This window comes from Alnus glutinosa, chromosome 9 (genome assembly GCF_958979055.1).
Source record: "Alnus glutinosa chromosome 9, dhAlnGlut1.1, whole genome shotgun sequence".
Taxonomy (NCBI): domain Eukaryota; kingdom Viridiplantae; phylum Streptophyta; class Magnoliopsida; order Fagales; family Betulaceae; genus Alnus; species Alnus glutinosa.
Genome location: NC_084894.1, coordinates 22426972 through 22441537, shown reverse-complemented (window position 1 = coordinate 22441537; position 14566 = coordinate 22426972). Strand labels below are relative to the sequence as shown.

The 14566-nt window shown below is 37.0% G+C and overlaps 2 protein-coding genes across 5 annotated transcripts; both read left to right on the top strand.

The window, feature by feature from the left end:
- Window positions 1-345: 345 nt before the first annotated feature.
- Window positions 346-5218, top strand: LOC133878439 (uncharacterized). The gene is made up of 3 exons (XM_062316995.1): window positions 346-920; window positions 3024-3188; window positions 3474-5218. The coding sequence occupies exons 1-3, from the start codon at window positions 366-368 to the stop codon at window positions 5166-5168; spliced, it is 2415 nt and encodes an 804-aa protein (XP_062172979.1). The 5' UTR covers window positions 346-365; the 3' UTR covers window positions 5169-5218.
- Window positions 5219-7690: 2472 nt separating this feature from the next.
- Window positions 7691-14306, top strand: LOC133877187 (UDP-glucuronic acid decarboxylase 5). Of its 4 annotated transcripts, none has more exons than XM_062315434.1 (14): window positions 7691-7976; window positions 8269-8311; window positions 8484-8603; window positions 9519-9605; window positions 9811-9898; window positions 10467-10558; window positions 11711-11775; window positions 11861-11949; window positions 12666-12743; window positions 12861-12954; window positions 13277-13343; window positions 13437-13500; window positions 13591-13631; window positions 13805-14306. In XM_062315434.1, exons 3-14 carry the CDS (start codon window positions 8514-8516, stop codon window positions 13988-13990), a joined length of 1041 nt encoding a protein of 346 aa, XP_062171418.1. In that variant the 5' UTR covers window positions 7691-7976; window positions 8269-8311; window positions 8484-8513; the 3' UTR covers window positions 13991-14306. The 4 variants fall into 4 exon arrangements, with proteins under 4 accessions (XP_062171418.1, XP_062171416.1, XP_062171417.1 ...); XM_062315432.1 differs by having other exon boundaries at window positions 8266-8311; XM_062315433.1 differs by lacking the exon at window positions 8269-8311.
- Window positions 14307-14566: the final 260 nt, after the last annotated feature.

Here is a 14566-nt window from a genome sequence, read left to right as displayed (position 1 = left end):
AAGACTTAGGGTAAAAAACAAAAGAAGACGACTTTGGATAAAAAACGACGACGTGTGGCTTAAAAGAAATGTGATTAAATCGGAGCCTTCCAATATTTTTACAGCATCTGTGCTGTAGTGAAATGTAGTTTCCACTACAACACAGAAGCCGGATCCATGGCTACCAAGCTGATCAGCCACTGCTCACCGAGCATCGTCATTACTAGTTGAGAACTAAAAACAAACGTACACATTAAAGTCTTCCACGTGGATCCAATTTCCATGTATGGAATCCCCCGTGGCCTCCCCTACAAAAACCCCACTCTTGGCTCTCATCTTCTTGCATGCTCATCAACATACTAAACCATCAATCCTTAATTTTTGCAATGCTAACCATTCCCAACCATTCCAACCAAGCTCAAGCAGGGTGGCGCTGGCGCGGGTGCCTCGCCTCCGCGTTCCGAACCGCGTTGGCCTGCACCATTGTCGGTTGCACCACCCTGTACGGCCCCGCCTCCCTCCAACGCCAAATACCCTTCCCGGCATTTTCCTATGTGACAGCAATCCTCATTGTCACCGACGCAACATTAGGCGACACCCTCCGTGGCTGCTGGCTCGCTCTCTACGCCACGGTCCAGATCGTCGGTCCAGCTATTTTGTGCCTGTGGCTGGTTGGACCGGCCTGGTTCTCTACCGTGACCACTGCTCTGGCGGTGGCGCTTAGCGCATTTGTGGTGGCCCTGCCAGCTGAGTCCACCCACTTGGTAGCTAAGCGCATAGCGTTGGGCCAGACTGTGATTTTGTACGTAATAGCTTTTGTCGATGGCGCGCACACTGAAGCTGTCATGCACCCAGTTCACGTGGCAGCAAGTACTGCAGTTGGAGCCTTGGCTTGTGTTCTCGCCTTGTTGCTTCCTTACCCACGGCTAGCCTATTGCGAGGTAATTAAGGGGAAAAACTGATAATTAATCTTATTTGGGCATTTGTTAATTTGTATGTATAACTCTATATCACAATCTTTCAATTTGTATAAGAATAATGATGCAAACAAATTGATGTTCTACCTATTTTTGTGCAAATTAATAACTTCATTTGAAAAAGGAAGGAAGTATGGGCTTCGTTTGGTAATGGTTTTTATAATTTGGGCAACAATTAAGTAAATAATTTAATTTATCAATATTTTAATTAATTATAGTAATCGACTTGTAAATTATACACTTTTAATCATTTCACCCATTATGAACTTTTACGTCAATTTATTTTAAAAAAAAAATTATAGTAAAACCTGTAATCATTAATAACATCCGATAGTAAAAACTAATTGCTATATATATAATACTCATAGGTACCACCAGTCTTCTCGTGTCTTTCTTTCGCACCTAATTTTAGGGTGTGTTTGGGATTGCGATTTCGTAGACAATAAGTGCGATTTTAAACCAAATCGCAGAACATAAATCGTTTGAAAACTGCGTTTTTAAAAATTGAGATTTGAAAACGCAGAAAATCTGCATTTTCAAATCGCAGGTAAGATGGTGTTTTTTTTAAAACGCATAATTTTAAAGGCTAATTTGCGATTTTATATGATAAACTGCGATTTTGTCAAACGCTTAACTGCGTTTTTAAAAACCACTTTTTTCAAATCGCACATTTTAAAATCGTGATTTTAAATCGTACTTTTTGAAATCGCAAACTCAAACGGACCCTTAATCCTTGCCAGCCAAAATCTTAGAATTAACGTCGAAAAGTTTCCATTGTAGCAGGCTGTGTATATATATAGTTTAAAAACTAAGAAAAGAGAACACATGCAGCCTAAGTGGGTGCAAATTAAGCATCTAATTGGCCCGTTGGTTTTTCGCTATAGTTTATATGAGCTGCGCCGAATTGAAAGAGCAAAAAAGCTAACTGGTTTAACAAGTCTAAGTTAATGAAGAAATTAACTTAAAAGAAAATATGAAAGCTTTCCATGCCAGTACATAAGTGATATTAATTAGTTAACAATGTCGGCTGTTAAGGCCCCGTTTGACAACCCATCTCCCATTCTCTTCTCTTATTTTCACTTCTTTAAAAAAAACATCAACTTCAAAACATTCTAATTTTTATTTCTTTTTTTTTTCACTTTTTATATTACATCAACAATTTTTTTTTATTATTATTCAAATAAAAAAATCCACTACAGTACAAATTTTTTTCACTTTTCCATATAAAATCTTTCTATTTTATATCACATCGATTACTTTTTACTACCACTCCGACGGAATATATCAATATATGTGTTTGATGAGTCGATGACCAAGCCTTATCATGCTGAACTATACATTAACAAAGTATGCATAGAGCTCATTATCAGAAATGGGTGAAAATTAAGGAAAATTTCAAAATTAGTCCATATAGTTTATCTGATTTTTACAATTAGCTCCCTCTGGTATCAAAATAAATTCAGAAGTCCTTGAGGTATGCCAAAAAAAAACAATTTACTCCCTACAATTAAATCACATCTGCTGACATAACGGATTCCATTAGTGTGACATGTGTCTTATTAAAGTCAATGTCACACTAACATAATCTGTAAATTATTTTTTTAGCATACCTCAAGAACCTCTGAGTTTATTTTGATATCATATGAAGTTAATTGTAAATCAAGTAAATTACAATGACTACTTTTACATTTTTTTTCCTCGAAAATTAAGTATGGGTGCATGATCAGTTAAACGAGAAGCCAAGAAAAAAATGGTGAAAATAGTATGGTTGTAGGCAGTGTTATATGTGTGATAGAGTGTATATTGAGCACTCTAGCATGATCAATGTGAGTGAGGTGATCGCCTACTTAGTCATATTCGCAAACCAGGATCATGGTAGGCTTGAGAGACTAGCGGTGTGGGAAACAAACATCAGATGTTGGCATTTTGTTTTGTTAGAATATAAATTAAATGATTAAATTTATCACTTCTAATCATCTTAAGTTTTTTGGACAAGTAGTAATTTAACAGAACATACAATTGGCAATATATTTAGAGCGGACCGATACATTTTCTTATGGTGCACAGGTGAAACAGAAGGGCAAGCTACTGGCTGAGAATGCATCAGAGAGGCTAAAGCTGTTTGTGCAAGCATTTTGTGCCGAGGATGGCACATCCTCACTTGCATTAATCTCTCAAGCTAAGTCATGTGGAACAGGAACCAAATTTCTTCAAAGTATCAAAAGGCACCAAGTAAGCAACTTTTGAAGCGTTACTTATTCTAATGTTTATGCATCCATGATGTTAAAATATAAATTAAATGATTAAATTCATTTATTCTTATCGGTTTGAGTTTTTAGGAAAAACGGTGATATCGAGTTCGAATCTACACGTAAGGGAAAATATTATAATATAAATTAAATGATTCAACCCATTCCTCTCTATCAACTTAAAATTTTAAGATATGCAGTGATTTAACACGTGATACCTATGTAGATTGGCTAATTTTTGTTTACATATATATCTTCTTTGTAACAGGAAGGCATGCAGTGGGAGAGATTTCCAGTCAAAATTTTCCAACCCTGGCACAAAAACGCAGGAGTTAGACTGCAAGACATAGAGATACTCTTTAGAGGGATGGAATTGGCTTTAACGAGTACCTCTTCATATCCAGTCAAAATGCTGGATGAAGAGCTCAGAGATGATCTGCTTCGACTATCCATAAAACAAGCCGAGAGCTTTTTGCCTTGTGATCCAGTAAGTACTGTTCCCGAGTCCACTGCAACAGAAGATATAATGAAGTCCCTCCCAACCCTTCAAACCATTCCAATAACCCACCAAGATTTACCCTCTTTTTTCTTCTTATTTTGCATGAATTTCCTCCATAACAAATCATTGACCAGACCATCTGTTCCCAAACAAGACAAATGGAATGAGAATTCTACTGATAATCATCCATGTAAAATAAATTTGTTCTGCTTCAAAGGGATTTGGAATAGCAACAGGCTAATGCCAGCATTCAAATGCTCACTTTCCTTAGGCCTTGCAGTACTATTTGGGTTGCTATATAGCAAGGAAAATGGATATTGGTCAGGACTCCCAGTGGCAATCAGTCTCGCATCAGCCAGGGAGCCAACATTCAAAGCTGCCAACGTTAAAGCACAGGGGACTCTCTTAGGAACAGTGTATGGAGTATTGGGATGCTTTCTTTTTGAAAAGCTCTTGCCAATAAGATTCTTATCTCTTCTCCCTTGGTTCATTCTCACCAGTTTTCTCCGGCGTAGCCGAATGTACGGCCAAGCCGGAGGAATTTCTGCAGTCATTGGGGCAGTACCAATACTTGGCAGGAAAAATTTTGGTCCCCCAAGTGAATTTGCTATAGCAAGAATTACTGAAACCTTCATTGGATTGTCATGTTCAATCATGGTTGAACTTATCTTTCAGCCCACTAGAGCTTCAACTCTATCAAAAATTCTACTCTCTAAAAGTCTTGGAACATTGCACGAGTGTGTCGATTCAGTAAGCCTTGGAATTAGCAGCAAATTATCCGATTTGGAAGAGAACCAAAAGAGGCTGCAAATTCAAGTAAGTGAGATGGAAAAGGTCATTGAGGAAGCTGAGGTGGAACCCAATTTCTGGTTTTTGCCTTTTCACAGTGCTTGCTATGGTAGGCTATTTCAGTCATTGTCAAAAATGGTTGATCTCTTGCATTTTATTGCTCAGACGGTGAAATATATATCTCTCCAGCAAGAATCACAAGAGGGTTCTTGGAAGGAGGTTGTCGACAAGCTAAACGACGACCTTAAACTTTTCAAGGAAATGGTCGGGTCGTCAATTAAGTGTTCTGAACAAGTCACTTCCATAAAGTCGCTCACATTGCTTGAAAAGGAGCTCGAGAAGAAAAATGTTTCTTGTGATGATCTTGAGTCTGGAAAACCACGAGACCCAAAAATTGTCATGGTTTCCAGTTTACATGAGAAGGAGATGGAGGAGATAATAGATTCATATCTGCAACATTCGGAAGAACTTCTAGACAAAATCCATGATCAAAACGAGCTCAAGTGCCAGGGGGTTCTAAGTTTGACAGCCTTGGGGTTTTGCATGAGTAGTTTAGTGAAAGAGACCAGTGAGATTGAAAAGGAAATCAAGGAACTGGTTCAGTGGGAGAATCCTTCAAGCCACATTGACTTAAACGAAATCTCATCTAAAATACATGCTTTATACAAATTATAAGCAGTGTACCAATTCGATAGCAATTGTATTGAATAAATTAACCTGCAACAGTTTAGAAAAGAATAGCTGTACTACTCTTACAGAGAATCACATCTTTTTAAATTATGTTTTTGAATGGTATATTTATAGAAATATAATTCTGATGATTAGTTCTAATATTCATTTTTTGGTGAGTAGACAACCATCATAAGTACTAGTTGTTATAGCTTAAGGGGGAAAATGTAAAATGAATCCTTGAAATTTTAAGGAGTTGCAAATAGTTCTTTACTAAAAAATTTTAAGATAAGTAAAAAAATACAAATGGTTCTCTTAGAGCATTTGTAATGAGCTCGTCAAAGTGAGGAAATCGTCAAAATCAACTGAGTTTCATCAAAATTGTGTCTGTAACAAACTCGTCTCTGCTACAGTAAATTTGGTGAGACTTGAAATGGCTCGTCTGGTCTGCTGAGGGCAAAGTCGATCGTCTCTTCTTGTTTTGCAATATTTTATTCAATTTCGCGGGTGAAGGTCGTTGGTCTCAGAGGTGGAAATCGATCGAGGACAAAACCGATTTAGGGCAAAATCAATCCAGAAGATGCCGGCCGTGAGGAAAAGCCGGCCGTCGAAGAAGCTGGTCGTCATGGAAAGCCGGTTCCGGTGGATCTAGAAACAGAGAAGTCAAGCCTCCATCGGTCGTCGAAGAAGCTGGTCGTCGAAGCATAGAAGGTTGAGCCTTCACCGGCCGTCGAGCCTCACCGGTTGTCGAAGAAGACGGTTCGATATAAACAGCCTGCCGTCGAGCCTCCACCGGTTGTGAAGTCGTTGGTCGTCGAAGGTTGGGTCCGGTGGAAGTGGGTTTGGGTCTGGTGGAAGTCTGGATTGGGTCTTTTGTTGGTTGGTTGGTTGAATGATAATAAAAAATAGTATTTGTTTTAAAGTAGAGAATATTTGGAGAGTTTGATATTTGGAGCTTTTGAAAACTAAGTAGCTAAAATAACAAAAGTGATATTTTCGTCAAAATTTGCTGAAATTTTGAGGAGTTCACTACAAGTGCTCTTAAAACGTTTGCTAGCAAATTGGACAAAATCCATTAACGTATCATGTCAATACCAATAATAATAAAGAAATGATTGAACCACCTCCAAGTTTTTTGGAATGGTTCGGTTACCTCTTTGGCCAAAACTAGGGGTGCTAGTTGAACCACCTCCAAAGCAACGATTCTCTCATTCCAAATGGGGGTGGCCATGTAGAAATATATATGTATATATGATGGGTTCAATAATATGAAAAGAGGAGAGAGAGAGAGAGAGCAAAGGCGGAGGTGGAGGTGGAGGTGGAGGTGGAGAGAGATGTGTAGGCTGTATCTTGTATATTCAATATATAATAATATGGTTACAATAGTTTCTATAAATAGAAAACCTATGAGTGGTGAACAAGAAATCATTGATTAAATACGATAGGAAATATATCCTAGAAGGAAACATAATAATATAAAATATAAAATATTCTAACAAGTCAAACCATCCTCAAAGCTTTTGAAGTGGTTCTGTCACTCCCTCTTGTCTTGAATGACAAAATTTAATTTAGTTTTTCTCTAACTATTTTTTTTTCCCTCCTTAAGGAGATAAATCCTTCTCAACACTTGCATTCATTTTACTTTAGAATTCCTTTATATATGGACTATACTCTCAGTCATTTGCAACTTATTTACCATGTAACAACATAAATACCATTAAATCTATAAAATCTTACTCCGACCAACGACCATAAAATAGATCCTCCTCGTCCAAACTTTTCCAAGTACAGTTACACTGTGTAGTAATTAAAAGAACCACCTTTCTAGAGGTAATATCAATTTGCCCTATATTCTCTATCAGATTCAGATTTAAGTGTTTCAACCACTTAATTTAACTTATTACCTATTATTTACTAGGAAAGCAATAATGTAACGTAATTGTCAATGATAGAAGTATCCTCTACGCATGGTCAAGAAGAGAAGAATATCCTGCATTCCTGCTAGCTATACCTATAATAATCAGCAAATGGTAGGATCATGCACCAATTGTAAGTACACGTGACAGAACCCCAGATACGTAGAGCGTATAAAGACAACTCATGCATGGGCATCGAATTCTGTCTTTTGCCAAACAAAGTTGAAAGAACAGGTTTTTTGGGGTTTTAGGAATTTTAGGGAGTGAAGAGCGAATTGTAAGAGAGAGGATTGAATGTAATGAATCTGATAAGGGAATTGATACTTAATTTTATTGAATATAAGGATAAATTGGCAATTTCGAGGATGTCAGAGCCTCCAATACACAATCAACTGATTAGTCTATTACCGGCTGGACTTATGTACTGTCCATTAGGTATTACAAAATGCATAAGAAATTGAATAAAACGGCTAACCCTTACTGAAAGCATAAAACGACATTAACAAGAGCGCAGGAGGGTCGGACTCCTCAAAACGCCACCGTTTGATCTTGGGGAAGGTTGAATCCAGATGGCACGCACCTCCTCTAAGCCCCCACTCTCTTGCTGCCACGTACCCCCTTGTCTTCTGAACTCAACTATCACTTCCCCACCTTCTCTCTTCGATCTCGATCGAACTTCAAGCTTCCACCTTCAGACTCCATCCTCAAAGCTCCACCAGCCGTTTCAAGGAACAACGGTGACACAAAGCATATGTCTAAAGCTGGCTTTAATCTTGAACATTCCTTAATTACCGCTGTCTAATCCACTCAAACAAACTTCACCCTAAAATCCCACTAACCCTCTTCATTTGCTAATCCCAAAACCTCATTAAAATCCGTTGATTTCTACTCTAATTAGGTAATTGACAGTTAAGATTAAAATTTAAGTACAGAAATTTTATTTTATTTTTTGGCACGTTTTGTTTTGTTTTGTTTTTGTAGTTTGGTGTGATTTCTGTTTATGTTATTGTTATAGAGGAGCCATCATAATGATTAATGACTACAAAACTTTCCGTGAATTTGAAGGCTTCGGAATTGATTTTTTTTTTTTTTTTTTAATTTATAATTTGGTGGAGAAAGTTTCGGTTTTTGAATTGGTTTTGTATTATAAATATGGGTCTCTGATCGCTGAGCTTTTTGTGGATCAGAAGGGAAATAAGGGTTTGTGGTCCTCTTCCTCTGAACGACTATTAGGTCAGCGTCTCTAGATCTTTCTCTCCTCTGAACCCGAATTGGAAATTCTATGTTAATTTTGTAGGAACAAAAAATTAGCTTTTTATCTGAGCCTTTCTTTGTGTCCCTTACTCTGTTAAAATTTGAATACATATATAATAACAGAGTTTGATTGAGTGGGAAATTGTGGTAGGCATTGAGTATTAGAGGAGATCTGAGAGAAATGGCCCAGAACACTTCGAACGGTGAGCCACAAACCACAGCTAAGCCGCCTCCATTGCCATCTCCATTGCGATTTTCCAAGTTTTTTCAGGTAAAAATATTTCATCTTTTTTATTTTTCTTTGTTTGGGTTTATGCAAATTTGATGTTTACAGCTATTGACTATTAGGGTATGCCCTATGGCGATTGCTTTTATTATGTCGATATTTCTGCATCTGGGTAGTTGACTTTGCTTGTTGGCATTTATAAGTATTTAGTCACAACTTACTCGTTGGTAAATACATTTTTTTCTCACCTTTCAACTACTGTGCATGCTATACTGCACTTCCTCTATCAAATATTGGTTTAATTGGGTTTTAGAAGTTAAATTGCTTTTGCAATCTTTTTGTACGACACTGGATCTACTGAATAATAGGTCGGTAACTATTTGGTTGATTTATGTTTTGGGGTAAAAGTACTCGCATCGAGCAGGGCATAGGTTATATAGTTTCATAAACTTATATTTTTTCTGTAGGGCGCAACATATTGCAGAGAGTTGCGAAGGTATATTGTAGGTGATTGTGGAGGATAGGTATTGATACCTACTGTCTTATAGAGCCTATGTTTTATCCCATCCTGAATCCGCAAAATGAAACAAATCCAGCATCCTGATCGTTATATGTAATGAATCTTGTAGAAAGGATACCAAGGATGGAAGATCTTGTATTTCGATTAAAATATAGCCCTTACATCTGTTAAAACCGAGAGATCGGGTCTATCTTGTAACTCTCTTTTAAAGTATGAGATGGATTGTAATATGCTCTTGTCTTTTTGGGTTTCAGCACTAGAGATGTGTTTGTTATATTGTTTGGTTTGGAATTCTCTTCTTTCTCTACGTTGCAGAAGAATGTTTATAACTGTATATAATCAGCTAGTATACAAACATCATCATGTACTTGATTTTTTTCATTCTAATCATTTAATCGATTGATCTGCTCTTCAATTACTACTTTCATTGTTGACTACAGTCAAACATGAGGATTTTGGTCACTGGAGGAGCTGGATTCATCGGCTCTCACTTGGTCGATAAATTGATGGAAAATGAAAAAAATGAGGTCAGTATCTTTTCTTATGTTATCTGGGCTAGTTTTCGTGTTTATTCATGATAAAAATATTCGGTGTAAAAGGGGTGGTTGTGCTTAGGAATTAGCATGTAGATATGCTGAGACACCAACGCCAACAGGAAGTATGGCTACTGACTTCATGTGAATAGCATAAAACAATTATGATGACTATGTTCCATATATCTTTTCTACTCAGGTGATTGTTGCTGATAACTACTTCACTGGATCAAAGGACAATCTTAGAAAATGGATTGGTCATCCGCGATTCGAGCTTATTCGTCACGGTACTTCCTTAAAATTTAGTTACTTCCAGTTGTTCACAATTCGAAGTTTTTGGATGGAATTGCTGTGATACTAAATTATTCCCTTGTCCTGCTAATTAGATCCAATGGAGCAATATATGTTAAGTTGTGTTTGTTTAATGGTTTTAGACTCAGTTACTGTCAAAACACAACCTTGTCAGCATATGCTTATTCTTTCAAATTGCTGTTGTAATTAGCATTTGAGCTCTCAAATCGAGCTTGTATTTGTAACTCAAGATATGCCGAAATCAGGCATCACTATACCATGAACAGTTGGCTAATATGTTTAGGATTTCTTTTGACAGTCCATGCAGTAATTTCCGTTCACAGAGAGGTATTTTAATGTGAATTTAGTTTATTAATGGAGAAATATGAAATTTTATTAATAGAATGAATGCACGTTACCATTATGATTGTATTTCATCCTGAAATGATGTGCCTTGTTAAGTTTACAATGGATTTCTTTCCTTTTCCCTGTAATTTCTTATGACAAATTCATGGGTTATTTTGGATGAATATAAATATGATGTTTTTTCTCTTTTTTTATTAGATGTTACTGAGCCATTGTTGGTCGAGGTCGATCAGATTTACCATCTTGCATGCCCTGCTTCCCCAATTTTCTACAAGTACAATCCCGTCAAGGTGTGTATTATATATGCTTAATTCTTATATATGAATATGTTATGTAATCAGTGGTTTAGTATGTATTTGCTTCTTCTCGGCTTCCAGTCAAGCAGGGGCAGACCCACGTTTACTCTTGGCCCCCCCCCAAAGTCATTTTCACCTCCTCCATAACAAAGCACGACCAACCCCATATCACCACAGCTCTCTTTCAACTGAGAAGCCTCACCACGAGCCACCCACAAGAATCGAACACTTCTATCATGCAGTGCTGTAGCAACTTCATCCATTTTTGGGCACCTGATAGCACATAGAAACTGCCCAGAGATACGTACAAGACAGAATCTTTTGGTTGGATGTCCAACCATTTTAGACAGTCACGGCCACTCTCACTTATGGTTTTCAAGTTCCAAGTAACGAGCCAATAGGGTACACAGGGAAAGGGAATATTTGGTCTGAACCCAAGTTAATGGGCTTGCTTACTACTTTGCTCCCCTCCCAAAAAATGAAATCCTGGTTCCGCCCCTACAGTCAAGGAAGTCCAATAGTATCCATTCCCATGGATATCGATGTGTTCAACACAATCACTTGCTGGAATGTTTATCTCCCCTTGATGTCCTATTCTTTGAACCTATCGTATTTCTTTTGAAAATTCTTCCATTTTTTCACTGATGTCTGTCAACATCAACTTCATTACAGTAAGTCTAATTGGATTTACATCCAATCCCCATTTAGTAATTACAGTACCACAAATGAAAGTGGGGGAACTTGAACCTTTGTCAACAATCCTTAGATTGGCATATGGGCAGTCACAAGCTTACTATCATTAACCACATAATCCTTTCCAGAAGGACAAAATTTGCTGTTGTGAGGTCTACTCTGAATCTCATTTGGTTTGGTTGCTGTTGGAGAAATAAAAAATTTTGGATGGCTTTTTTTTGTATGACAATTATTCTGGCCACGTTGTTGTAACTAGGAGAATGTTGTTTAGCCTCAGTACATACAAACAGCGTCCGATGAAGCCTAAGTTTTTCATGAGCTAAACATTGCTTTATTGCATTATCTTCTTAGATTTTTCATATTTGTTCTTTTTGAGATTTTTTAACCAAAAATAAAATAAAATTGTAAAGAACCTTGGATGTTGTCTAACCAGTATTTTTTATACTTTAACAGACAATAAAGACAAATGTAATTGGCACACTTAACATGCTGGGACTTGCCAAGCGAGTTGGAGCCAGGTTTGGGGCTTTGATGATATATTTATTTATGTTTATTACTTTGATTGGTGTAATCAACAGCTATACTCATAGTACTGTTGAACAGAATTTTGCTTACATCAACTTCAGAGGTATATGGAGATCCTCTTGTGCATCCACAGCCAGAGAGCTACTGGGGAAATGTTAACCCAATTGGTAGGTGTTCCTCTTTAATTGAGCATGTGATTTTTTGCCTAATCTGTTAAGATGATTACTGTTTATCTGATTATATTCTATATCCGGTGGAGATATATCTTCACTGAAGAAAGTAGAAAGACTGTATTGTCTTAATTCATTGAATAACTTTTACGTTTGATGTTTGCCATTTGATTTACATGTAGAAATTGCAATCATTGTTGGAGTACTTATATCGGGTAGTAGTGGACGCAATGGACTTATTTTCTTGATTATTATTATTATTATAGGCCATGATTTACCATGCAAAACAGCACAAAAACAAAAGAAACACACATTTTTGTGCACTGCACAAAGTGGACTGCTGGCTCCCCATCACTATTTACTTGGCAAATATATTTTAGTTCCTCAATGTGGAAAAGACATAATATATAAGCTTTGTAACAAGTTTCTATTTTTAACCTTTCTCTGTTGTCTCAAACATATCATACTGATATTGGATGCTTTTAAATGAGTCCGTATTCATAAATGATCTTATTATTATATTTTGGGGTCTCTTTGTCGAACACTCTATGTACTTGCCAAACGTGGTTTATTACTTGTACTTCTATTGTATATATCAAAAGGCAAAATATATTACTCCTTTTCTTCTGTACACAAGTAATGGATGCTTTTTTTTTCTCTAATAATTTAATAAGAACATACTCTCACCACAAAATACATTTTTTGAATTATAGGAGTTCGGAGCTGCTATGATGAGGGGAAGCGTGTAGCTGAGACTTTGATGTTTGATTATCATAGGCAGCATGGGATAGGTAAATGTCTAGCTTTCCTCAGAATTTTGTTTCCTGATTTTCTTGGTAAAGTTGATGAAAGTCTTCCAGTTGCAAATTCGTTTGATGTATTTAATTTCCCATTATATTTTTCGACAGAAATTCGCATTGCTAGAATCTTTAACACATACGGGCCACGCATGAATATTGACGATGGGCGTGTGGTCAGCAATTTCATAGCTCAAGCACTTCGGTAAGTCCTTGTGCTGTTTCATTGATTTAATCACTTTCTTCTTACCATGATAGTGACATTGCTGTGTTGTGGCACACGGCGTGGCGTTGATCCATATCTCTCTTATGGAGGCCTTATAAAAGTCCAAAATAATGTGTTTGATGTACATTCATATCAATAAACATGCCAATTCCAAAAAGCTTTTTATCTGTTACATAGCATTCTAAAAAGTGTTCATCATACCTTGACTTAGTGAGTTACTGGAATAGTTAAAACATTTCTTTCTTCACTCATCTAATGATGTTGAGCTGTAAACATTTACTCTCTGCTTCGCACTTTGCAGTAACGAACCCTTGACAGTCCAACTTCCCGGAACCCAAACTCGCAGTTTTTGTTATGTTTCTGACATGGTATGCAAGTTATATAATTTGCTTTGTACTCTGCCATTATTCATGAATGTGTATTGGGTTATCAGGCAATAATTATTGTTTGAAATGTTTTAGGTTGATGGCCTCATTCGTCTAATGGGAGGAGAGCACACTGGGCCGATCAACATTGGAAACCCAGGTTATCTTACAAATTATGATTTGCATATGTAGAGATGTTGTAATTAGTTATATGCATTTACTAACCTCGGTAGTTCTTGTACTTTTTCAGGTGAATTTACCATGCTTGAACTTGCAGAGACAGTGAAGGAGGTCAGTTTCTCTTTGCCATTGTTTTTAACCCTATGCAACCCTGATATGTGATTTTTGAAGTATTGTTGAGTATCATGCATTTATTCAGAGATTTTGTGGAAGGAGTTGTTTTTTTCAAATGAAAGTAATTTTTATGAAAAATGATGATTAATGCTGACTCTCTGCTTTTGCAGCTTATTAATCCTGAGGTGGAGATAAAGAAGGTGGACAATACTCCTGACGATCCGCGGCAAAGGAAACCTGACATCACAAAGGCTACAGAACTGCTGGGATGGGAGCCAAAAGTCAAGTTGAGGGATGGCCTCCCCCTCATGGAGGAGGATTTCCGGCAGAGGCTTGGCGTGGCCAAAAAGAACTGAATCTGCCGCCTGAAATATATATATAGATGATATATGCTGCAGGGCTGAACTTTTGCATCAAACATGACATGAGAGTGTTTCAGAATACAACCATCGTCCATGATATTCCTGTCGGGCGTTTTGTACTACTTCCCCTTGTGTTTTTATACAAAATAAGTGGTGGAGACCGGCGAGTGTTGTCTTTTGCTTTCTGTTTTTTCCTATTTTTCTCCTTCTGTTAATTATCAACGCTGAGAAACTATGGAAGCTCCTTAAACTTCGCAATCGCCACCTTTTTTAATAGATCACAGATATGATTGTTCTTTGGTTGAGTCAATATTCTTGTCACCCCAATTTTGCTGCTACAATGTATTATAGCAGCTAAATTGTGATATGATGAATATATTGTCACATTATTTAAAACATTTAAGTAACGTGACTCTAAATATATTATTAAATGCAACCAAATAAAATTTGGACTTGAATGATCTTGTTCCCTCCCATGTAGGGACGGCAGAGGAATGGAATTTGAGGGTTTTCAGATCCATCCTACCACAAAATAAGACGGGTTTGGAATTTTGTAAAAGTAAATAAAGA